We start from the raw sequence: 27,598 nt of genomic DNA, 5'->3' as shown, positions 1-27,598 counted from the left end.
AGTGGAATCAGAACAGGCTTTCCTCAATCTTAAGGATAGTCTGACAAGAGCTCCTGCATTGGGAATACCTGATTATGAAAAACCTTTTGATTTGTATTGTACGGAAGCCGATGGTTGTGCTGCAGGTGTCCTTACACAAAAACATGGTGATGCCAGTAGGCCCGTAGCATACTACAGTGCCCAATTGGACACGGTAGCAAGATCACTCCACACCTGTTTGAGAAGTGTAGCAGCTACCACTTTATTGGTGAGTAAAAGTGAGGACGTAGTATTGGGCCATGATATGATTGTCTACACTCCCCATGCTGTATCTGCTCTGCTGAACTCAGCTCAAACCAGACACGTCTCCTCGGCTAGGTTCACCAAATGGGCACTAGCTCTAATCGCTCCTGCAAATATTACTGTTAAACGTTGAAGTACGCTGAATCCAGCAACATACCTACCATATGTACAACATGATGTACAAAGGGTGGAAGGAGAGGAGTTGCTGGCGGGAGGTGAGTTCGGCAGACATAATGATACGCACAATTGTATGACATATCTGAATCAGACCTTTACTGCTAGACCTGACATACATGACACACCTTTAGAGAATATGGATGTAACTTTTTATACGGATGGGAGTTGTCATAGACAAACAGACACAGGTGAACTATGTACAGGTTATGCTGTTGTAAATGACACAGACACCATAGAAGCTAAACCTCTCGGTCCTCCTCACTCAGCCCAGGTGGCAGAGTTAGTAGCACTGACTAGAGCATGTGAACTGGCAGCAGGCAAATCTGCTAACATTTACACTGACTCGAGGTACGCGTTCGGGGTGGTGCACGATTTTGGGGCTCTATGGCGTCTGAGAAATTTTATGACAGCAGCAGGCACACCAGTTGCACATTCCCGACACATAAAACATCTTTTAGAAGCAATCCAACTGCCCAAGGCAGTGACAGTAATTAAATGCAAAGCCCACACATGTGAGCATGACCCGGTGTCACTGGGCAACAACAGAGCTGACGAAGCTGCAAAATGGGCAGCAGGGTTAAAAATGTTTCCTCCAACTGAAACAATTATGTCATTTCAAACTATTGATATGCTGAAATTAATTGAGATGCAAAATTTGTGTTGAATTCCGGAAAAATCCATTTGGAAGTCCAAGGGGTGTGGGCAAGAGTCCTCTGGGCTTTGGAGGGACGGACATGGTAAGCCAGTAGCCCCCAAGGCATATTACCTCAGCCTGGCTGAGGCAGCACACGGTCTGACTCATCTGGGTAAACAGGGTATGTGCAAGTTGGTGAGGGCATACTGGTGCGCACCAGGTTTTTCTTCACAAGCAGAGAAGATAGCAATGTCCTGTCTGACCTGTTTGAGAAAGAAGATAGGGAAAGCGATCCCTACCGAACCGTCCCACATTCCACAGACTGATGGACCTTTCCAGGTGATACAAATTGATTTCATCCAATTACCACCCTGCAGGAACCTTAAGTATGTATTAGTGTGCACAGACGTATTTTCTAACTGGGTTGAGGCTTACCCAGCGGCCCCTAATACTGCTGCGTTTACTGCTAAGAAAATAGTTCAGGAATTTGTATGCAGGTACGGTATCCCTAAAATCATCGAGAGTGACAGGGGAACCCATTTCACAGGTGATGTTTTTCAAAATATGTGTAAGCTGATTGGTATTAATAGCCGACTTCACACCCCCTACAGACCGCAAGCCAGTGCCAAGGTAGAGAGGATGAACGGGACTATTAAAAATAAGCTATGTAAAATCATGCCAGAGACTGGATTAGGATGGCAAGAAGCTTTACCTTTGGTCCTACATAGCATAAGGACCACTCCTAGACCTCCTCTGAATCTGTCCCCATTTGAAATATTGTTCGGTAGACAACCTCATTTGATTATAAGTCCACAGAAAGATCTAAAGGGTAACAACGAGGTAACTGTGAAGTATCTTATATCAATGAGTAAGCAGTTAAAGCAACAGCAGCAGAAACTGAAATTGTTGTCTAATGATATGCCTGAAACGAACTGTCATGATGTTGAACCAGGAGAATATGTAATGATCAGAAATTTCTTGCGTTCAGGTTGTTTGACTGATTGGTGGGAAGGTCCGTACCAGGTGCTGCTGACGAGTACTACATCTTTGAAGGTGGCCGAGAGAGATAGCTGGGTCCATTCCACTCACTGCAAAAAGGTCAATCAACCGGTGGAGAAACAAGTCGGAGACAAAGCTGATAGCGTGGATCTGTCACTCGCGAGCTTTTTCCGGGAGGATTGAAAAGGTCGTAGTAAGATACCTGAACTGAGAGAAATTTGCAGGTCTTGTTGTGATAATGGACGGGCCTGCTGTGTTCATTTTCATATTCTCTTTTAGAGTGTTCACCATCCTGGTCAGTCCGGGGATATCCAGTGTCTGTGATGGGGGACTGATTGAGGAACCGGGAGCTGATGGCAGTGCTGATGGAGTGGAATCAGGGGAGTGCCTTTCCAATCTTAGTACTGTTATTGTTAAAAGAGCTGTCATTCCTGATACTCGCGGAAGGTGTGGAGGGTTATCGCCTGAAGATTCCTGTATTTGTGAGCTTTGTGGGTCCCTAGTTGATGAGAACTGTATCCAACGGTGCCAACCTAAATATAATCCATACTGGGGTGGGTATCCTCTAAAGGATTATCATAGCATGGTAGGCAAAGTATTAAATCAAACTGATTGCTGGGTGTGTTCACATGTGCCCCAGGGACAGCATAACGTAGGGTTGGTGCCATTTCCACTGAATATCTCGGAAATTTTAGAAATACAAAAAGGGAAAACATTGGATGGAAAATTCCTCTCATCCAAACCACCTCATTTCAAACTATATCAATTCCAAGTAGATAGATCACTTTTGTGTTTAAACATAACCAACCCCAATAAACCCGGGAGTTGGGAAGTGACGGGGAATAATCAGACGATGACCTTCTCACAAAGAGCTGATAATGAGTCCATAAACCATGATCTGCTGCGCTCCATCAAGTCTGGTGGGAAACATTTTAGGTATCGGTATACATTGAGTTCCACCAAAGAAATTATTGGTAAGGTGCCAAATGGTTATTGTGCTAAAATAATACAGCCAGAAACTTGCATGTACCAGATGGAAGAACCAGAAATAGGATTGTTTGCAAGGGAAATGTGCTTAATGATAATGATGCATACCATTCCTTATGTTCTCCCTGATAATGTATATTTCATCTCTGGAATAAAAGAGTATAAATGGCTCTCCCCGACTTCCGAAGGTTTGTGTTACCTGGGAAGAGTAGTCCCAGAAGTTATGACCCTCACACATGTTGAAATGCTGGGTATACATAAAAACACACCGTCACCATATCTTCACACACAATATGAACACAGAGGCAAAAGAAATATGGTACCTGGTGATATACATAAAGCCACTCAGCTAATCAGTGAGACAACTGGCTTGCAAGTTCTGGTCGCATTGGACCCCACCAGGATCGCTCGGGGTACATTAAATTTTAGATATATCCAGGAACTTGTTAAATTAATAGATAAAATCACCGAGATGTACGATGACACATTTAGGTATACAGGGAAAGAATTGCAAGCGTACAAAAAAAGAACTGGTGCAACACAGGCTAGTGTTGAATTATTTAACTGCTGTTACTGGAGGGTATTGCGTAACATTGGCCACCCAATTTGGAGTAAAATGTTGCACCTATGTCACCAATGATACCAGCGACCCTAAGGAGGTGATAGACCGGAAGATGGATGAAATTCTGCAGCTAAAGTGGGAATTTCGCAAGAACCATAACACTTCAGTGGCTGAAGTAGGGGAAAAGATAGAAGGATGGGTGTCATGGCTGAACCCAGTAAAATGGTTCTCAGGTCTAGGGGAATGGGTCCAGGAAGTGATCGCCAGCATAGGCAAATTCTTAATCCTTATACTGATTGTCATCATAATAATTGGCATACGCGTCCGGTGTGTTCCTATTGTGTTGAAGTATGGAAAATGTAAAAACAGAGTGAAACGAAAGAATGAAACTATGATGGTGGTCAGTAATGACCATATGTATACCGAGGTAAATATTGAACTGCATTACAACCCTGAACTAGGAAATACAATCGTTTGATGTATTATATTTAGACATGCATAGAATGTATTATTGAAATGTTATTCATAGAACACCTCAGATGATGTAAAGTCTGAATTCCCCTTCAAGACTGCTATTATAAGACTGGTGCATTCTCACACCTTTCACATGATCTTCCAAGATCCGCGGTGTGCGTATAATAGTAGTTTTATGTCCCCACCCAGAGACACATTATTGATGGATAAAGAACCACCTTCTGCCATCCCATAATAACACCAAATAATATGTAAATGTAAGCCTAAATTAAATTCTAATAGCAGATTGTGATAGCATGTTGTTTGCTATCAAAGGGTGGACTGTCGAAGCTGAATAATTGGCTGAGACAAGTTCAGTTTAAAAATGAGATCGCAAGACGCCATTTTGCGAATGGCCGCCTAAGCGCCATTTTAGGTAAACTCACATTTTAGTACATGTGGCGATAATACTAATAACACCATGCGATTGCATTTTTCATCATTTCCCATACGCACATTAATACATACAATAGCGCTGTTAACTAGTCGCGTATTAGCGAATGCATAGGACTTTGTATGAAACCGCTGTTTTATTAGCTTTATGCGCACGCATCTGCCCCAAGTTAACTAGCGTCCTCATATCAAACCCTGGATACCCACACATTACATATTCACACATAAGGTTCAATAAGCTTTAAAGTGTATGATTTAAGTAGGTTCAGTTAGTTTAAATGCTAAGAAATAGAGATATTTGATAACTAAGGTATTATACATGCTAAACCAGTCGTGTCTGGAGTTGTACTGATGCGTACTCTTTTCACAGTATTCCGGTGTTATCGGTGGGGAGATTGCATCATGCATTCCCGAGTTATGGATCGCAGAGCCTACAAGCAACAAAATGTATATTTTAGAAACAACTGTTAGGATGCTGACGAAGGCATGAAGAGGAAGACCCCCAGCTGTTAGAAGCAGGGAGAGTCTGTTTGAACCAGCCTGTTAAATGTGCTGTAACAGATGCTTCACCCCTGCGAACCAATGATATCAGCAACAGACTTCCCTTTTGTCCTGTTTATTCTGGGGGGGTATAAATATGAGTGCACGAACGCTGATTCTCAGTCTTCATGCTGAATGCTGAAGGGTCTCTTGCTGAAGCCTATCTCTGGGTCCGGAAACGCCTGCGTATGTATACTGTACTTGGGTCTGTATAATTTCCTTTTGCTCCTAAATTGTGTCTTGATCAATTGCGTGTAACTGTCTGAACTTTTACCTGAATATCACTTGTGCTTTGGAACCACAGATTCCACGTCTAAGTCTTTATTTATGGTGTGACTGCGTACGCAAATTAGCGTCATCCTTAGAAGGTATAGGCAGGACATTAGAAGGTATAGGCAGGACATTAGAAGGTATAGGAAGGTGTGTATAGAGGTTTCTGATCCAGTATCGTTACTATGAGGAGGTAGAGGAGCTGCAGAGGATGATGGGCCTAAAGGCGAGAACAAGAATGGAATTTCTTTATTAAACAGCAGGTTGGAATGAGAACTGTAGATGATAATACTGAGTGAATGAGCAGAATCGGAGTGGGACCGATGGTGCTGAATTGAGAGCTGGATCATTTTGAGAATGATATTGATGATTTGAAGAACTTGATGGATTTGAATCTGAAGTTGAAGAATTCATTAACTTGATCGGTTGGAGACCGATGATGAATAATTAAAGAACTTAATTGATATGAGTCCGATATTAATGAATTGATGAACTTGAACGGTTGGGACCGATGTTGATGAATTGAAGAACTTAATTGATGATGCTGGATTGAGAACTGGATCGGTTTGAGACCGATGTTGATGATTTGAAGAACTTGATGGATTTAAATCCGGTGCTAAAGAATTGATTAACTTGATTGCTTTGAGACCGATGTTGAAGAATTGAAGAACTTAATTGATATGAGTCAGATATTAATGAATTGATGAACTTGATCGGTTGGGACCGATGTTGATTAATTGAGGAACTTAACTGATAGTCTGATGTTGATGAATTAATTAACTTAATTGATATGAGTCTGATGTAGATGAATTGAAGAACTTAATTGATAACAGTCCGATGTCTTTGGCGTGCAGCCTGTGTGCCATCATGCTGGGAAGACACGCTGTGAGCAAGGGCTTTGGAGAGCCATCTCCATGCTCAGTGACAGGACACTGAGCTTACTGGGCAGGGGCAGCACAGACAGACGTCAGCACCAGCCGGGAGCGATGTGCAGCGTGAGCGGACCTCTGTGCTATCCTGGACAAGCACCAGAGCGGTAAGAAAGTGGTTTTAATAGTCCGCAGCATGACAGGACAGAATGTTGACATTCAATATGCTGACATTCACAATATTGACAATTGCAGACTGTCGACATAACATCTTGCTTACGTTGTGAATGTTGTTAGACGGAATGTCTGGGTAACTATCAGTTCAGGCTCTGCTGACAGGAATAATTACATCTGACCTGAGAATAATGAATGTTGTCCACTAAATATACATTTCAGTAGGGATTATTGTGATTTATAGACCTGTGAGTCTCACATTAATAGTAGGGAAATTCATGGAATTGCATTTGTTTAAACAAATCACATGATCCAGGGCAGTATAGGTGACTGCTGGGTGATGGTGTCTTAAAGACAGTAAAAGGGGCTGTGGTTGTGGGTGTATAAAGAGGTATTCAGAAGCTATAATATAAAATGTGTCTCTTTGCATTTTTTTTTCAATTGTGTAAATTACCAAAGTATAAAATGCACTTTAGGTCACATCAATTTATTCAAACTGGCAAATCGCAAACAGTAATTCCAGTTTTGTGACCTGGCATCCATACAATCCGTATTGCTCATTGCACAAAAAGGTTTCAGTTTTGAAAATGCAGTCCATGTAGGCAATATATTGAGTATGATACCTATATAAAGGTGCTCGATTTACAGTTAATCTCTAGATCTAATCTCTAATCTCTGCAGCCACAAATAACCTGGAAAAATAAATTTGAATGTAAAACGTATGACATGTATAACATTTAATATAGCACCCGGATACGCCATAGGCATACGCAGGGGGGTTTCCAGTTGCCTGGAAACTCCCCTTCTCAGTATCACAAATGTAATAATTAGCACCATCTGTGGATATTTTAACATGTGTCAGCCAGTAATAAATACACCTGTGCACCAAATAGGAGATTTGGAAAACATGCACTGTTAGGGGAGCACTGCTATAGACCATCAAAAGGGTTAATTATTAATACCATATAATAATACACTATCCAGTGCATGACGAGACCAATATGTACATATATGTCCAGGGCAGTACTAGGTTCTTCTGCTGCTCCCCCAGACTTGGTCCAGTGCTCTGGAATGGAGCCCACATCTGAAATAAAAACATTCAGCTCAGGCAGGATGGCCCTACTGCCGTATTTAATGGCTCACTGTAATTGCTGGTCCTGTATATCCTGGAATTATGGCATACAATACACTTTGTATGATGCATATAAAAGCTGGTTAAGTGATAATTGTGCCCTCTTCATGGACTGGCCACACTCGCTCAAAAATCAAGCATTTGGAAACCCCCCTCTAGGAATCCTGCGTTTGCCACTGACGTCCGGAGCACCGGTGTGACAGTTATCATCATCAACCAGTAAACCTGCACCATATCTATGGGACACAAGATATGTCTTCTAAAAGGCACATATTGGTCACATTTTGATGCATTTCAAAGGTTTAAATTAGTAGCAAATGATTTTGCATGATGTTCGGTTTAGAAGACAGCAGTTTGCATATTTTAAAACTTCCATACTTCCTGCAGATTCATGAATAGGCAGTTTGTGTTTGAAAACTATATCCAATTTGCATAAAAAATGTATCCCCTCAGTCTACTGAAGTCAATGGTGTAAGCTCAGATAACAGGATGGTAAAGACCAGTCCTGTTTTATGTTTTGCTTAATGCATTGGACAAGGCGAGTATGTAATTTTGCAGTCTTATTCCTCTGATGAAGTTGCAATCTTCGATGAAATGCGTTAGTTTTGGACTTTGTATTAGAACACTATCTAATTGTATGATGGGGTCATCTAATACAGTATTTGACATCAGAGGCTAGATTTACAATAGGGACCTAATATTCAGTGCAAAAAACACCATGCTTTGCACTTAATATAAGTGGTATTTTACATTTTGAGCTCAAATCCACTTTTGAGCATCAGTTTGTAAAAGCCGCTATTTTGTAAATCTAGCCCCAGGTGCAGAAGGGATAGATATTGGGTGACCTGCCACTAAGGACCTCTTGTCCAGGAATTGTCTCAAGTGCACACTTATTACCATCAAGTGTAGAGGTGTGTTGGTTTAATACCTTTGGGAGGACTGCTGCTGACACAGAATATACTGTGCTAAACTGAGTCTCTCTCACTATTCCCTGGATATTTAACACACTGCATGATAGTCTACTCTACTAGCTTTAGTACAGTATCTCTGAAGTTACTTTACTGCTATTCAGAACAGACTGTTACGTATTGGATCTTTCATCAGCTAATTTAACATTAAATAGGTAAACCTATCCATAGCACCCACACTACATTGAGGTCTGCTACAACTATGAACATGGTAGTTGGTTATATTAATTTATTGAAGAGATTTATATAACTGGTAGGAACAATAGATGTGTTGTATGTATTTTTATTTTTTTTGCATTTTATTTTTATTATAAATTGTTACATTTACAAGTGGTTAAAGTTTTTTCTAGTCTTTTTTTAAAGTACAGTGCATCTGGAAAGTATTCACAGTGTTTCACTTTTTCCACATTTTTTTTTAATCATATCATTTTATTGGGGTATTAATACCAGAGAAAATAAAAAAGACAGAAAGTCAGTCCCCGGGGGAAATTAAGGTACAAAATAAACAGTAAATAATTGTCATACAAATAGGTAAATAACAACAGGTATAACAATACACTGATATTGAAATAGAGCTTTTCTTTTTGCCTTTTTTTTTATTCCTTATCAAAATAACACAAAAAAAAATAAAGGAAACATAACAGAAAAAGGGGAAAAAATATATATGTAGAGTATATGTAGAGAAAAAATTTAGGGAGTGGAGAGGAAGAGAGCGAGCTGGGGGGGAAAGAATAAAGAATTTGAAGAAAACTTTATTAATAAAAGAAGAAAACTTTATTTATAAAGGAAGAGATACTGAGGAACAGAGGGGAGAAAAGATGAGAGCAGAGAGCAGATAATTAGGAGAGGCCAGAAGGGGTCACGCCCTGGGACCTGTACCAGGCAGACCAGATTGCATTAAACTTGTCCACCGTGTTGTGTTGGAGGCTCGTGATATATTCCATTTTGGCCACAAACCAGATGTGGTTGAGAAACTGTTGACGAGTAGTAGGGAGTGGTTGTTTCCAAGAACTAGCAATCTGATATTTGGCGGCACAGGAGATGTAACTTTTTCCACATTTTATCATGTTACAGCCTTAATCCAAAATGGAATAAATTCATTTTTGTCCTCAAAATTCTAAACACATTACCCGATAATGACAACGTGTAAAAAGTTTTTTGAGATTTTTGCAAATTTAATAAAAAAAAAAAAACTAGGAAAAATCACATGTGCATAAGTATTCACAGCCTTTGCCATGAAGCTCAAAATTGAGCTCAGGTGTATCCTGTTTCCCCTGATCATCCTTGAGATGTTCCTACAGCTTAACTGGAGTCCACCTGTGGTAAAATCATTTGATTGGACATGATTTTGAAAGGCATACACCTGTCTATATAAGGTCCCACACTTGACAGTTCATGTCAGAGCACAAACCAAGCATGGTCCAAGGAATTGTCTGTAGACCTCCGAGACAGGATTGTCTCAAGGCACAAATCTGGGGAAGGGTACAGAAAAATATCTGCTGCTTTGAATGTCCTAATGAGCACAGTGGCCTCCATCATCCGTAAATGGAAGACGTTCGGAATCACCAGTACTCTTCCTAGAGTTGGCCGGCCGTCTAAACTGAGAGATCGGGGGAGAAGGGCCCTAGTCAGGGAGGTGACCAAGAACCCGATGATCACTCTGTCAGAGCTACAGAATTCCTCTGTGGAGAGAGGAGAACCTTTCAGAAGGACAACCATCTCTGCAGCAATCCACCAATCAGGCCTGTATATTAGAGTGGCCAGACGGAAGCCACTCCTTAGTAAAAAGCAGCCTGCCTGGAGCTTGCCAAAATGCACCTGAAGGACTCTCAGACCATGATGAGACAAAAATTGAACTGTGTTGTGTGTGAATGCCAGGCGTTAAGTTTGGAGGAAACCAGGCACCGCTCATCACCAGGCCAATACCATCTCTACAGTGAAGCATGGTGGTGGCAGCATCATGCTGTGGGGATGTTTTTCAGCGTCAGGAACTGGCAGACTAGTCAGGATAGAGGGAAAGATGAATGCAGCAATGTACAGAGACATCCTGGATGAAAACCTGCTCCAGAGCGCTCTTGACCTCAGACTGGGGCGATGGTTCATATTTCAGCGGACAACTACCCTAAGCACACAGCCAAGATATCAAAGGAGTGGCTTCAGGACAACTCTGTGAATGTCCTTGAGTGGCCCAGCCAGAGCCCAGACTTGAATCTGATTGAACATCTCTGGAGAGATCTGAATATGGCTGTGCACCGACGCTTCCCATCCAACCTGATGGAGCTTGAGAGGTGCTGCAAAGAGAAATGCAAAGATAGGTGTGCCAAGCTTGTGGCATCATATTCAAAAAGACTTGAGCTGCAAAGAGAAATGCAAAGACAGGTGTGCCAAGCTTGTGGCATCATATTCAAAAAGACTTGAGGCTGTAATTGCTGCCAAAGGTGCAACAACAAAGTATTGAGCAAAGGCTGTGAATATTTATATACATGTGATTTCTTAGTTTTTTTTTTTTATTTTATACAATTTGCAAAAATCGCCCAAAAAACTTTTATACGTTGTCATTATGGGGTATTGTGTGTAGAATTTTGAGGACAAAAATGAATTTATTCCATTTTGGAATAAGGCTGTAACATAAATGTGGAAAAATTAAAGCACTGTGAATACTTTCCGGATGCACTGTAGGTACTGACCTGTAGAGCTTTTTTGGTTTTGGTTGTCCTATCAATTAGAGCTATTGCAGTCTCAATTAATAGCAGCTTAGGTTCAAAAACTTTCAAATACTATAAAATGTAGCTATCTGAACTAGACAAGGCAGCATTTAATAGTTTATTTTGGAGGAGAGAAGGAACAAACATCCTATTGCAACATTTAACATAAAATATATCAATAGATTCCAAGAAGTCTTATAAAAGGTTAGAGGATCTCTAGCACTAGGGGACACTTTGAAAATGAAGGGACTGAGGCAAATAAGAAATAACTTTTTTACAGAAGGGGAGAAAGATTCAAATTTATTTACAAATCATGGGTCAATCATATTGCTGTTATTAAGATTTATATAGAAAACAAGGAGAATAAAAACAATATCCTACCCCACTCCCTTTACCCACCAAAAATACAAACACACAAAAAAGTCAGACTAGGTGAACCATTAAATGCTATTTTTCTATGTAAATATTATATTACATGGACTATGCAATGGCAGCATAATTTGCTATATAATAAATGGAATCGGTATGATTCACCGCCGGCCGCATTGGGATACCGGGCGTCGGTCTCCCGGCGTCAGTAAAATGACAGGAGTCTAGATTTAGACGCCTGTCTTTTAACCCTCGCCGGGATTTAGTAGTCTAGAAGCCGGCGGTCGGCATTCCGTCCGCCGGCTTCATAAACGTATACCATAATAAATAGTACAATATCAGGAGCAATGTAATAACTTAACTAATACCGCTTTTTCACTAAAGTCCCGGGGTCTGAACTAGGATTTGGAACACGGTTAAAAACCGTGTGAGACCCAGCACAGACCCCTTTTCCACTGCAGCGCTGATCCAGGTTAATCCTGGATCATCGCTGTTCACACTGCACACGGGTGTTGTGACAGCGTTTGGAGATGACATCATCTCCTTGTGCCAGAATGCGTCTCTCTCCGTGCTGTAAACGGGACCCGGCTTGGATTACTGCAGCACACCCGGGCCCTTCCTAGGTAAAACCCTGCTAGGTACCCAGAAAGAATTCCCAAGTGACTGGACCCGGGTGGAGCTGTTTCCACTGACAAAAGTCACGGGTTGCCGCATGTGCAATAACACAGGATTTTCAGGTTGGAAAAGGGGAACAGTATAACTCCAAAAGGGGTAAAATATTGAAAATTGTTCAAAACATAAAGGCCCTGATTCAGAGCCGCTCGAAAAAAGCAAGCGCTCGCTCTGAATCATGGTGGCCGCTTTTTTTTAAAAAAACGGCCTTCTGGCCGCTTGCTAAGCTGTGGGTGACCACCCACAGCTTTTGCGAGCGGCCAGCTGATGGTCGCCATTGGTCACGACCATTGGGTTTGCGACGAGACCCTTGTGGTAGGGTCTTGTCTTCCGCAAGCCCCAGTGAGCTTCCAGCTCTAATAGAGCTGGATGCTCACTACTGACATCACTAGTGATGTCAGTAGGGCCGCACTCAAACGGCAGGCGCCTCCATTTGGCCAGTCACTCCCCCTACCCGCCTACAAAATGGAGCGAGCCCCGATGGAGCGAGAGAATTTCTCACTCGCTCCGGGCCTTGCGCACGCGCATTGCACACACCGCGCATGCGCAATGCCCCACCATTGACCCGCTTGCGAGGGGGTCTGAATAAGGCCCAAAGTTACATGTCTTACTCAAACTTTACTTTTTCAAATATTATTTTTTTTATATAATTACCTATTTATAAATTTATTATCTATCAGAAAAAAATAAGAAATTGTTGATGTACGATGAGAATGTAATAAAACAGAGGTATGATTGCCAAGGGGCAAATTCAATTAGGCGAGGTAGCCACTGCAACAGATCCTGCGGCTAATCGTGCTAAGTCACAGTAGCTGATTTCTGATCGCAGCCTATGGAAGTGCAAGCAGAAATCAGCTATGGTAATTGGCCGGAAAATGCGGAAAAGTCTTTGTCTACAGCCACTGGAGCTCACTTCAAAACATGCACACCAAAATGTCTACATGTGTTATTTTAGCCTAACCATAACGCTAACCCCTTACCCTAACCCTAAACCCCCCTACACAAACACATGTCGAGAACTTGGTGTTGACATTCGGAACAACATTTTGCCATGGACATTCTGAATGACATTTTTACCATGTCGAACTTAATTCATGTCTACTTCTTGATAGTTGACCTAATGACTGTATCGACATTCCGACTGTCGACATTTAGAACCTGTTGACATTCTGAATGTCGATAAGTCAACCAAATACCTGCAGTACTCAACTCCCCACTCCTGCATCACCTAATTCATGCCATGGCCCAGAGCCACCTTTTGTATCTCCGCAGATGCTGCCATTCTGATTTGCAAAGCCAACGTGCTTCTGCAGAAAGCTGGCTGCAGCATTATTGTAGGGATAATGTTTTATCAGTCATACACTCAGGTACAGCACAAAGATTTTACCAGACAACAGCATTAACTGCACAACGACACACTGATTCTCTGGCATGTCATTGGAATGCACGGGGCAAATATGTTATGTGTAAATGAAAGCTGATTAAAAGTGGAAAAAGGGTCTTAGGGGACTGAGCAGCGCCTTGAAAGCAGAAGTTTCTACCATTAAGCCTCAAATCTTTCAAGCAATATAATTAAGTGGGTGTAAGTTCCAGGCCTCTGGGAATTATACAGGAACTCTATAATTACTCATATTTAACTCATGATTTCCGACGTCTGCCCAGGACTACTTTTGGATCTCCATTGTTAAAATAACAAGTAGACATTAAATACAGGCAAATACTCCGTTTTATACCTTTTAGGACACAATTATTCTTTGCTGCTCTTTTAAAGAAAAGTATTAGTTTTTCAACTATTGTGTTACATAAATTGTGATATCGCATCACCTAACAAATTCTATTACATGTTATCATACTGAAAATACCTCTATTCTTCAACACGCACATTAAGTTTACTGACTCTGTTATTACCAGCACCCAGTTTATATGTAAGAGTGCTTGCATGGTTCACTCAGCAGTATCATTCATACAGCATTACCTCTGATAACTGAACAAATCTGTAAGGCACAAAATGCTCAACAGCTATGATCCTGGGGCGGAGTGGGATACATCTCTTTGCACAGACACAAACAGCGGAAAAAGATTGGGCTGTGCAGCTTTCAGTTTGAAGCCGTGCGCATTAGCCCTACAGAAAACTGCATTAGCATAAGGTAGTAGATCAGGCTTCAGCGGCATGACGCAGACACTGCCACTTTGTGTCCGGCTCCTTGTGTGCTAAATATTAATAAACATATTTTAAACAGTTTACAAAATTAATCACTGTCAGGGAGATATTTGGAGCGTGTGCAGACCAAAACCATTATAAACACATATGTTCAGGAATCCTGTCCTCTCTATCAGGATGGGTGTTTGGGGAGAGCAAGTAGTGCATTTGTACAGTGCCCCAGAACTCTTCTTGGAGCAAATGGACCCACTTCCATAGACGACGAGCCTATCATATACTGCCTGGAGACATACCCTCTAGCAGCCACCAATCCATGGAGGTCTCTGCGAGTATGCCCAACCATAAGCTGGTCAGCAGAGAGAGCTGTATAAAGTGGTTTCCCTTAATCATTCTAGGCATCTTCTAATCTTTATGTAAATTGCACCACCTTAGATGTCCAGTATATATATATATATATTGTTTTTTTAAACTGGGCCAGCACAGACACCACGCACTTTTTTTGTGCCGGGCAGGTGTCTATTCAATTCAGCATATGGAGTCCTGCTCAGAGTATTAAAAAAGTGTGAAATTTGTGTTAAAAGCAATTCCATATGCATTTTTAATGTGCCTTTTACATGATTTCACTGTGTTCAGCAGAAACATGTTTAAACCAATGGAGTCACGTGAATTGCACCAAAATAGTATTAAAAGCTCAAAAAAAGTGGAATACACTTTTTTTCCATGTACTTCTCTGCCTTCACAGAATTCAAATTGGAGCATACTATACTTGCTGACTATCTATAACCCTTCAACAGGAGAGTCCCAGAGGGGGAAACCCTGTCTAATGGTCAGGGGGGCACCTCCTACTGTTTAAAGCCGCGGTGTATATAATTTTACAGCACGGGAGGGGGGGGGGGCTACATGGCATCATTGAGTTAGGATGACGCGATACAATGCTATTCACTTCATCCAACCTTCAGGAGCCCCTCTTCATTTGGGAAATGGGTGGCACCGGGAAATTAGACAACTCTGTTGGGAAGCCAGGAGAGCCCCCCAAATATGCATTGAAATGGTTTAAATGCACAAAAATGAAATATTCTGATTTGACCCAGCCAGGGCCAAACCTTGATCCCATCAGGAGCCTGTGTAATAAATTGAAAACTGATGTTCACCCACTTGACGTAAAGTGTAGGCTTGCCATATCATCCCTTTAATTCAGGACACATATGAATTCCACAGGCTGACTTAAAGAGGTTTATTTATGAAGTGTCAGGTTGTAAAACCTGACACGTGTGTCCGTGTTTATGCCTGATAATTAAAAGGGCAATACTTTTACTAGCAAGACACGGTTAGTAAAAGCATTGCGATTTTAAATAACAACCCAACACTTGGTTAATAAACCCCAAAGTCTCCAAGTCTTCAAATCCTGGTTTTAATCAGCCAACAGAACCTGTGCAATTCACATGTGTCCCGAGTTAAACGGATGATATGGCAAGCCTACTGTATGTAAATGAAGCCATACTATAAAGAAGAATGAGTGACCTTTACAGTGTCCAAAATCTGTAATTGCCACTCCCAAATACTCACAGTGGTAATTGTAGCTAAAAGTGCTCCTACCAAGTATTAAAACATAATAGGTGAATACTTTTGTTTTCTTATGGCGATTAATAGTATTAATTCTCAATTAGAGATGTGCGCTGACCCCAGTGTTTTAGTTTTGAATCTGGATTCATCTTCGTATTTTGCTTTTGACATACCACCCTCACGTGTTTTGATTTTGGATTTTTTTTTTTTTTTTTAAATTGATAAAAATCTGAAATTTGGATTTAAAACCAGAATTCCAAACCGCAGGAAGACCACAACCGTGACCTGTATCTGTCCGGATCTCCTAAGGAGATCCGAACCGCAACACGGATCTGTACGGATTCACGAAATTCAGGTGGATTTGGATTTCTGGAGAACTGAACGGCACATCTCTATTCTCAATTACATTCATTTTGATTCAATAGTGTAAGAAAGTAAAATGTGAAAAATGGCAAATGGTTTGAATATGTTTCATAGCCACTATAGAGGCATGTGTGCAAAGTACTGTATATCAAACAAACCTCATATATTCAACTTGTTTTTCCTTAGCTACTACCTCTCTATCACTGGGCATTGCATCATGCTATCCTGTAATCAATTCATCCCATATGAATATGAACTGGACCAATAATCTAATTTTAAAGGATATACTGTATCTGCTCTCTTGTGCCATTATATCCTGGTTCAACATATGACGTCAGACCCTACATAACATTACACTGTTCTCTGGTTTAAAATATGTTTTTGTGTGATACCATTCAATTTACCTTACACCTGAGCAGGGGAAACAGTCGGGAAGCCAATGGACGGAATCCCGAACGCTGGCTTCCCGACTGTATAATCCCGGCATGGGTTAAATGACAGGCGTCGAGGTCCCGACGCCTGTCATTTTCCCTACGCCAGGAGCCCGACACCCGGCTTACCGATCAAAGGTAAGCCGGGGGATGGGCAGGGACATCGGCGGGGAGGGGGACGACGACTTAGGGTTAGGCACCCCCCCGGGAGGTTAGGTTTAGGCTAGGGGAAGGGGGGAGGGTTAGGTTTGGGCACCCCCGGGGGAGGTTAAGGCCAGGCACCCCTCCGGGGGACTTAGGTTTAGGTGGTGGGGAAGGGGGGTTAGGTTTAGGCACTTAGAGGGGGGATTAGGGTTAGGCACTTAGGGGGGAGGTTAGGGTTAGGCACCCCAAGGGAGGGTTAGGGTTAGGGGGTAGAATAGGTTAGTAAGTACTTACCTTTCAATGATCGGGATTTTCACTGCTGCCGGGATGCCGCTGTCGGGATTTGAACCGCCGGTCATGCGGCCGGTGGTAAATCATACTGAGTCCCTGAGCAGTAGGGCACTGATTTACTTTTAGTTCTCATATGAATTGGTGCTTATTTGTAGGGTATGCTAATTAAACAAACAATGGAGGGAAAGCCTACCAGAAAAAAAGCTACAATTACTGACTGTACATTATGAGATGGAATTACACATACTTTGGCTACAGAAATGGTCACAATATAGCTGATTAATCCCTAGAACAAGGTACTTACATGGATTTCCTTTTCGGAATCAGGAGGAAGAAGTTTGACAAAATTGTCTGGAAAAACTCCTCTTCTGTTGTTAATCTCTCCTTCCCACCACCCAACATCCACACAATCCTAGACAAAATACAAAGCAAGTTATATGTCTGCATTCACTTCACTTCTTCCTTTTGTTACATATTGTTACATAGTTTAATACTTTTTTGATGCATTAAAAAGATGGAAAAAGGTACGTTAAACTATAGTATGTAAATGAATACCAAAGACTTTGCATTGAAAACACTTGTATAAAGCTGTGTTACTTTTAGTTTGTAAACTTCACAAATTGTGATTTTAGGTTGCCATATAAACTTTACATGGTTAAAAGCACAATCAGAAATGTTCTGTAAAGTTTCTGTGCATCAGATGTCAGCCAAGACATAAAATATATGTTTCAGAGCGGTTTGGAAAAAGAACCTTTCTTAGGAACCCTTCTTATAATGACAATCAACTCTCAGCTGGAAGCAGCTTAACCGCACTAACAGCATCAGCGCCTGGAGCTTACTGTGACATCTAAGTTAATAGGAAGATGTAGGGTGGACGGATGCATCTGAGTAAGTAACTTACTATAGATACAAGGGGGTGTGGTATGATATGTCGACATTCATAATGCCGACATGTTCAAGTCAACATTGACCATGTCAACATTCATCATGTAGATACTGATGAAATGTCGACATATTGTCCTTGGTGGCCCAGCGATGACTTACTTGTCCCCGATGGCTGGATAGCCCCTTCCGGTTCCCCGCAGTAATATGAGAGACACTTCTGGTGAAGTCATCTGACAGAATGGCGTTCTGTTAATTACAGTTCCCTTATCCTTAACCTTAATGCCTGCCCCTAACCCTCCCTCTAGTGCCCAACACTAACACCACCCTCCCGTAGCCTAAACCTAACCTCCCCCTAGTGCCTAACCCTAACTCTCCCACCCCGCAGCCTAATCCTAATGTGATATTTTGACAATGTCTGCATTTCACATGTCGACATTCCGAGAATGTCAACACGTTGCTGTTGACATTTTAACAATGTCAGCATCGTAGTGTTGACATTATGAATGTGGACATTGTTATTGTCGATCTAATGACTACATCCTGAACCTAATATCTATGACTAGATCTCACAGTAAGGCCAGGGCATTGCTGCTGCTGAGTACAGTGCAGTGGAACCTGAGAAGGTATTTGCGAACACCTTGTGTCTTCTCTTGCTCAGGCCTTTGTGCATGAACCATACTTGCCAACTCTCCCTTATTGTCAGGGAGACTCCCTGAAATAGTAGTAATCTCCCTGACTCCCTGAAGAGTCTAGCAATCTCCCTGATTGTACCTTACCTCCATTATGTAGCTGTTACATTTTAAAAAAAATGGGATTTTGGTACCTATCGGTAAATCCTTTTCTCTGATTCCACAGGGGACACTGGAGGTGCTTACGCTGGGGTATAGAGGCGTGGATAACTGGAGCCGGCACTTTAAATAATTTAGAAGTGTGAAGCTCCTCCCCCTCTATGCCCCATCAGCCCTAAGTTTAGAAAATGAAGACCGAGAGGAGATGGAGAACAAGCGCAGTAAAAAGGGAGAGAACACACAATAATCAAAACATACAACATATGGAACAAACCGAACAGACAGGCTAAGAGCGCAGAGGTGGGCGTCCAGTGTCCCCTGTAGAATCAGAGAAAAGGCTTTACCGGTAGGTACCAAAATCCCATTTTCTCTTTCATCCACTAGGGGACACTGGAGGTGCTTACGCTGGGGACGTTCCAAAGTTTTCCCCACGGGCGGGAGCGCTCTGCGGCACCTGCAGAACAAGACGACCAAAACGGGATGCCGAAACTGCGAATGTATCAAATTTGTAAAACTTAACAAACGTGTGCGCAGAAGACCAAGTGGCTGCACGGCACAATTGTGACGTGGAGGCTCCTCTACCGGCCGCCCTTGACGCACCCACAGAACGTGTGGAATGAGCCGAAATGGACGAAGGGGCCAGCGGTCGGCACCAACATAAGCCTGATGAATAGTCAGTCGATTCCAACGTGCCAAGGTCTGCTTAGACGCTGGCCAACCCCTCCGAACCGCATCATAAAGGACAAAAAGTGACTCAGACTTACGGAGGGAAGCAGTCCTATCAACATAGATGCGGAGAGCTCTAACCACATCCAAGGTAGAAGAACCACCAGAGTCCTCCACCAAAGACGGTACCACAATAGGCTGATTAATATGAAAAGCCGACACTACCTTGAGAAGGAAGGTGGCTACCGTTCGGAGTTCCGCCCTATCAGCATGAAACACAAGGTAAGGTGGCTTATAGGACAGAGCACCCAATTCCGAAACTCTACGAGCCGAAGCTAGAGCCAAGAGGAGGACCGTCTTCCAAGACAAGTACTTAATATCAACCTCTTCCAAAGGTTCAAACATGGACGACTGAAGAAACAAAAGCACTAAGTTCAAGTCCCAGGGAGCTATCGGAGGTACAAAAGGAGGCTGCACATGCAAGACCCCCTGAAGAAACGTCTGCACCTCAGGAATGAGGGCCAATTTCCGTTGAAAGAAAATGGAAAGGGCAGAAACCTGCACCTTTAAAGTTCCAAGATGAAGGCCAGAATCCAGACCAGTCTGAAGAAAAAGCAGAAACCGGGACAACTGAAAAGTCCTAGATGGAAGATCCCGACTGGAACACCACGAGATATAAGAACGGCAGATGCGGTGATAATGCGCAACCGAAACTGGTTTCCTGGCGCGTAGCATGGTGGGAATGACAGAGTCTGGAATTCCTCTGTGTCTTAGGATATCGGTTTCAAGAGCCACCCCGTTAAACGCAGTTGCGCTAGGTTGGGGTGTACTAAAGGACCCTGCTGTAGCAGATCTGGGCGCAGAGGAAGGGGCCACGGATCGTCTGACAATAGGGACCGAAGGTCCGCGAACCAACTTCTCCGAGGCCAGTTCGGAGCCACAAGAATGACAGAGGCTGACTCGAGTTTTATCCTTTTTAGCAGTCGAGGTAGAATTGGAATCGGAGGAAAGAGGTAAACAAAGTCGTAGTTCCACGGAACTGTCAGAGCGTCTACTGCCACTGCCTGTGGGTCTCGAGTCCTTGACACATATATCGGGATCTGAAGTTTCAATCGTGACATCATGAGGTCCACCTGAGGACATCCCCATCAACGTGTCAGCGCGTTGAACACGTCTGGATGAAGCTTCCATTCCCCGGGATGGATATCCTGTCGGCTTAGGTAATCTGCTTCCCAGTTGTCCACACCCGGGATGAATACTGCCGACAGAATTACTGACTGGTTCTCGACCCACCTGAGATTCCGAGTAACTTCTCGCATGGCCAGGCGACTCCGAGTCCCTCCTTGGCGGTTGATGTATGCGACGGCCGTCGCATTGTCGGACTGAATTCTTACCGGACGAGTTCTTAGAAACTCTGTTGCTTCTATCAGAGCATTGTAAATCGCTCTGAGTTCCAACACATTTATGGGCCACTTTCGTTCTAGAGGGGACCATCGACCCTGAAAATGATAATCGAGGACTAATGCTCCCCATCCTCGAAGGCTGGCATCCGTTGTTACGATGATCCAGTCCCACACTCCGAATCTCCGGCCCGCTAAAAGATTGTTGGATTGTGTCCACTAGAGAAGGGCCACTCTGGTAGCTGGGCTCAGACGGATCTGTCGATGTAGAAGCAGATGAGACCCTGACCCCTGTGTTAGTAGGTCCAGCTGAAACACCCAGGAGTGGAACCGCCCAAACTGTAGTGCCTCGAAGGCCGCTACCATCTTCCCCAGGAGACGCAGACAAAGAAGGAGGGATACCTTCTTTGGTCTGAGGACCAGCTGAACTAACAACCAGATATCCCGGGCTTTGTCTATTGGAAGAAAGATCCTCTGTGATGCCGTATCTAAGATCATGCCCAGAAACAGGAGCTTCTGAGACGGATTGAGATTTGATTTCTTGAAGTTTATTATCCAACCGTGTTGGATTAGAGTCTGATATGTCAGTAAGGCATGACTTGTAAGAAGAGATACCGACTGCGCCTTGAGTAACAGGTCGTCCAAATAAGGGATTATGTTCACCGATGACAGAAGGAGAGCAATCATGACTGACATGAGGTTGGTGAAGATGCGGGGAGCCGAGGATAACCCGAACGGCAATGCCCGAAACTGATAATGATCCTTCAATATGGCGAAACGCAGAAAGGCTTGGTGTGGTTCCCAGATGGGAACGTGGAGATAAGCATCCTTGATATCCAGGGATAATAGGAACTCTCCTGGTTCCAAGCTCGCAATAACGGACTGCAGAGACTCCATTTTGAACAGATACATCTTCAGATACAGGTTCAATGACTTGAGGTTCAAGATGGGCCTGGCAGATCCATCCGGCTTGGGTACTACAAACAGGTTTGAGTAAAACCCCATACCTCGTTGATGTTCTGGAACCGGAACTAGCACAGATGATACTACTAGAGACTTGATAGCCTCCTGTAGAACCCTGGCCTTGTCTGCAGGTATTGGCGGACTTGTAGTGAAGAACCGAGGTGGAGGGGGGACCTCGAAGTCTGTTCGGTACCCCAGGGAAATTAGTCTGCGGATCCACGGTTCTGGAGACGTCTGGTTCCAAACTTGTTGAAATCCTTGCAGGCAGGCTCCCACTGTAGGTGGTCCCAGGTGGGACGGAAGACCGTCATGCCACCTGTTTCTCAGCTGGCTTAGGCTCCTGTCTACGTGCAACCGTGTGTGGGCGACCTCTACCTCTGCCGCCTCTTGCTTGGGAGGGAGCACCTCTGGCTCTACCACAAAAGGAATGTGGCGCACGAAAGGAATGAAAGGAAGGTCCAGTGTAAGATCTTCTGGGAGCCGATGCAGTTGACGGGAGGAAGGAAGACTTACCCCCCATGGCCTCAGATATCCATTTGTCTAATTCCGGGCCAAACAGCATGTCGCCATTGAATGGTAACCCCTCCACCGCACGCTTGGATTCTGCGTCCGCATGCCAGGCGCGCAACCAGAGGGCTCTGCGGCCCGAAATAGCAGCAGCAGATATGCGAGCACTAATCTGACTGATATCTTTTGACGCTTCTCCCAGGAACACTGCAGACTCGTGGATGTGTTCTGCTAGTAAGCGTAACTCTGCTCTGGAAGTACCCGAGTCCAAACCTGTAATCAACTGGTCAGCCCAGCAAACCACCGCCTTGTTAACCCAAGCAGTAACAAGGGTGGGCCTAAGTTGAGCACGGTATAAATAGATCTTAGCGTTGACTCCAATTTACGATCAGCAGGATCTTTTAGTACTGTAGCTCCCGGTACTGGGAGTGCTGTTTTCTTAGAAAGACGGGAAACGGACGCATCTACTGGAGGGGGTGTTTCCCACTTCTCCATCATGGATGTTGGAAAATTGTAGCTAGAAGGAAACCGGCGCGGAATTTGGAACCGTTTATCCGGTTGCTTCCAGGCCACTGAGAGCTGTTGTTGAAGATGCAGTGAGAAAGGAAAAACCGCCGAGCTCTTTGGTTGTTCATGAAATAATTCACACTCCTGGGATGCAGGAATAACATCCTCAGGTAAGTTAAGGATTTTTCTGACCGCCAAAATTAGAGATTCCACCCCGGGAGAAGTGGACTCTAACTCTAGAGGGGTATCGTCCTGTAATGCTTCCTCCAATTCCCCTTCCTCAGTATCCTCCGTAGCGAGGAATTCCTCGTCAGATGCTTCTGACTGGAGAACAGTCGATAAAGGACGCTTTTGTGTCGGTCCTTATAGGGAAGTGGAGGGTGCGGACACAGCTGTACCCATAACCTGTACCAGGGTGTCAAGAGACTTGGTTAGCCCAGCAACCCAGGGAGGCTGAGACTTGCGTGCCTCAGCTAACTGAGACGTTATATCCGTCATTACTCCTACCATGTCAGCGGCCCATGGAGGCGCAGGTGAGGCATTATTAGCCACAGGTGGATCAATTGCTATACAAGCATCACATAACGTGGACACAGCAGCATGCGGCTTGGATAGTTTGTTGTTACACCTAGAACAAACAAACATCTTTTGAGATGCCTTTGTTCTGTTTGACATGGATACACACAGTCACCACACACAGAGGGACAGAGTATATACAGAAGTAAAGAAAAAAAACAGAAGGCTGGCTTGGGACACAGAGGAGGAGCACACCCCACTCCCTTCCCAGAGATCAGATTCCCTGCACCCCCAGTGTATTATGCACCAGAGCCTTTTGTGCCTAATTTGTATCAGCACACTGTAGCCAGGTTGGGGAGCAAGAGAATCCAGCCTCTGCAGATCTGCTGCACACTTCCTGTATAAGGGAGAGATGCAGTGTATTAGTTAAAAACGGCAGCCACGCTGTTTAACACAGCCGCTTGCCGCGCATAGAAGAGAGAGAGAGCCCGCGCTGATTAGGCTCCGCCCCCTTCTTCATGCCCTAGGGGCTCCATTATGGCTGCTTGGCCATTGCCTCCCCCTCCGCGCTACACTGCGTGTATCAGCGGGGAGAGGGGAGAAGAAGGGAGCCGCGTGTAGCGCTGTGTACATGCAGCTTCCCTAACACAGTGCAGGGCAGCGCCGTCAGCGGGACATTGCTAGCGCTGTCTAACAGCGCTATGCACACCTGACACAGCGCAGCATGCTGTGTCAGCGCCGGGCAGCGAGGGCAGGAGCCGGGGGATGCGCAGCATGTTACTCACTGCGTGTCCCCGGAGGCCTCTCTCAGCAGGTCAGCAATCTTCTCTTCTTGTTGTGAAGACTTGCTGTGGCGGTAAGGAGCTGTCAGGAGCTCTTTGGAAATGAGCCCTGCGCACTCCTTCCTGGTGTTTGCTAAAACACCAGGGCGCCAGATACCCGGACCCCACCTTTTAGATAGCTATAGGAGTTGTAAAAGATGCTTATAAATAAACAAAATAAATAAAATAAATGTCTTTGCTGGAGCACAGCATAATGTGACCAGCTCCTAGAGGCACATTTTCTAAACTGAGGGCTGATGGGGCATAGAGGGGGAGGAGCTTCACACTTCTAAATTATTTAAAGTGCCGGCTCCAGTTATCCACGCCTCTATACCGCAGCATAAGCACCTCCAGTGTCCCCTAGTGGATGAAAGAGAAACAGAGCTATATACATTCAAGCTATATACCTTCAAATGGGATCATTAGTATAATTTCCCTGCATTGGGTATAAGGCACAATGATCCCTATGGCTACATGCATTTTCTGAAAAGTATCAGTGTGATTTAATCAACAAGTAGATCTTACTGACTGCTTTGGGGCTCATTTACATTTGGATGTAAGTCAATGTTATGACACGCCTCTCAGATGTAGCAGTACAGTCCACTTTACCACCGCGCTCATAGGTGTTGCTTTCACAATCTCCCTGAAATGCTTTTTCAAAAGTAGGCAAGTGTGACATGAACACAGCACTATTGTTTGACTACACATTAATAACAGATTAGTGAAAACGGCCTCCAATGTAGATATATAAACAGAAGCACACATTTATATATGTAAAGCCTGACATTACTACATGAGAATTTCTTCGATAAGATGATACTAACACAAAACAGAGAGATAATGGATTATATGTTGATGTTTTTAAATGTAAATCAATGTTACCAGGAAGTACCTAGGTACCTCAAAAAAGCAGGCACTACAAGGACCAGCAATCCCTGCAAGCTACTGATCTCAAGCAGGCCTCACACACAATAATACACTAAATGGAAGTGTTCACTGGTCAATCAATCCCAAATAAAAATAGATACTGGAGAGGAAGGGATTGTCTATAAAGAAACACACGCAAACCCCAGCACGCTGCTGTCAGCAAGGCAAGTCTTAATTAGTCTTCCTTTTAGGTGACAGTAGTGTACTGGGGGATTGTGTGTGTTGTATGCGACTGACCCTAACCTTCAGCTTATGTAAGGACTCTGAGCTGCCACTGTGTCCAGTTACCATTAATATCTTCTCAGCTGCTGCCATAAATCCATCACCTCACTGTTGGGGGTCCCTGGTGAATACTGGGGTATTCATTACAATGTAGGCTTCAGACCACTAGCACCCATGACAGAGGAACAACAGTTCTGGAGCACATGAAAAGACAGAACAAAGGGCCTGATTCAGAGCCACTCGTAAGCGGCAGCTCGTTCGCTCCGAGCGATGTTTGCCCAACTGCGCATGCGTACGGATCGTTATACGCATGCGCGAACCAGTCAGTGTGGCCAAAATTCATGTGTTCGCAAAATAGCGAATGCCTGCTATTTTGAGTGACAGAATGAGGCGTATGTGGGTGGTAACAGGGGAAGGTGCTTGAAAACGGGGAGTGGAAATCCGATCGCAGGCGTGCTTAAAGGTCAAAACGGGCGTTTTAAGGGAGTGCATAATTAATCCAGCAGCGTCATTGACCACGTCACTTGTTTTTTTTTTAACTCAGAACTGCTCGCAAAATAGTGGTTGAAAAAACCAGCCCCAAGAATAGCGAGCAGTTCATACCCTGGTCGATGTACTCGATTAATCTAATAAATAGCGGACATGACGTATGGTGCGAGCGGCCAGGGGGCGTATTTTTCAAATTTACGTTCGCATGTTTTGCTCGCTCGTTCAGACTTAGAGGCGTGAACAGTCCGCAAAGTGCGAACGGTTCATTTGAATAGCCACCCCTTTTTAGAAAACGAACGACCGCAAATAGCGAACGGCTCTGAATGAGGGCCAAAGATCCTAATAAGCTCCATTACAGTACTTTAGAGTCTTTTTCAAAATGGAACTTTGTGTTCTGGAGCTTTTATATTTTTTAAAATATTTATAAAAGAATGTGGTGTTTGGGAATCTGGGATAGTAGGGAATGAGCTTAGTTCTGCTATAATAAAATGTTATAATTTCCAAGCTGATACGTGACAAAACTTGCATCACTTTAGATTTAAGAAGCATATCTGCAAATTCTCTCACTTTTGTTTATTTGTGACTTTGTTAGAGTTCGTCTAGTGCTTATTTTGTTAGATGGAACATTATTTAACATAACGGCAAATTTTAAAACAAATTACATCCAATTAGACTTAATTAGCGTGAAGAAAGTGTACTATTTCCAGCCAATATATTGCCACAGTTGCAGTCTTTTTATATTAATTGTAGCAAAACCATTTACATACAACTCCAGGAAGGTAGCCGCATGTACAGTAACAGAGCTTGGTGTACACATGCAATAATTAACAAAATAAATCAACTAATTCCTGACCAAGGCACAGAAACTAATCTCTATTTACAGAACACGTTACAGAACAAGTACGTTTCATTTACTTGTATTATTCACGCTTCCTTCTTCATCAAGATGGAATTTCAATGTATATTGTGTATATTAGTGCAGAGCTATTTTTTTTATAAACTTAAGTACTTTGCTGATATGCCACCCTCTATATAAACGTAAGTACTTTGCACATACAGTATGCCGCCCTCTATATAAACTTAAGTACTTTGCGCATACAGTATGCCACCCTCTATATAAACTTAAGTACTTTGCACATACAGTATGCCGCCCTCTATATAAACTTAAGTACTTTGCGCATACAGTATGCCGCCCTCTATATAAACTTAAGTACTTTGCACATACAGTATGCCGCCCTCTATATAAACTTAAGTACTTTGCACATACAGTATGCCACCCTCTATATAAACTTAAGTACTTTGCGCATACAGTATGCCGCCCTCTATATAAACTTAAGTACTTTGCGCATACAGTATGCCGCCCTCTATATAAACTTAAGTACTTTGCGCATACAGTATGCCGCCCTCTATATAAACTTAAGTACTTTGCGCATACAGTATGCTGCCCTTATATAAACTTAAGTACTTTGCACATACAGTATGCCGCCCTCTATATAAACTTAAGTACTTTGCGCATACAGTATGCTGCCCTTATATAAACTTAAGTACTTTGCACATACAGTATGCCGCCCTCTATATAAACTTAAGTACTTTGCGCATACAGTATGCCGCCCTCTATATAAACTTAAGTACTTTGCACATACAGTATGCCGCCCTCTATATAAACTTAAGTACTTTGCGCATACAGTATGCCGCCCTCTATATAAAC

At 43.3% G+C, this 27,598-nt stretch overlaps 1 protein-coding gene across 2 annotated transcripts in view; it reads right to left on the bottom strand.

Moving 5' to 3' along the window:
• The window catches only part of SH3KBP1 (SH3 domain containing kinase binding protein 1), a 509,392-nt gene that overhangs the window by 75,965 nt on the left and 405,829 nt on the right, over positions 1 to 27,598 (bottom strand). Inside the window, exon 10 of one of the 2 annotated variants that reach the window (XM_088451614.1) lies at positions 17,504 to 17,611. The exons of the other annotated variant lie outside the window; for it this stretch is intronic. Within the exon in view, the coding sequence (XP_088307740.1) occupies positions 17,504 to 17,611 (108 nt within the window). The remainder of the gene's footprint in view (positions 1 to 17,503; positions 17,612 to 27,598) is intronic. 2 annotated transcript variants of the gene reach the window in all.

This window comes from Taudactylus pleione, unplaced genomic scaffold (genome assembly GCF_031769625.1).
Source record: "Taudactylus pleione unplaced genomic scaffold, aTauple2 ptg000026l, whole genome shotgun sequence".
In the NCBI taxonomy this organism is placed as follows: domain Eukaryota; kingdom Metazoa; phylum Chordata; class Amphibia; order Anura; family Myobatrachidae; genus Taudactylus; species Taudactylus pleione.
Note: the sequence above shows the minus strand (reverse complement) of the source record. Positions and strands in the feature narration are given on the sequence as shown.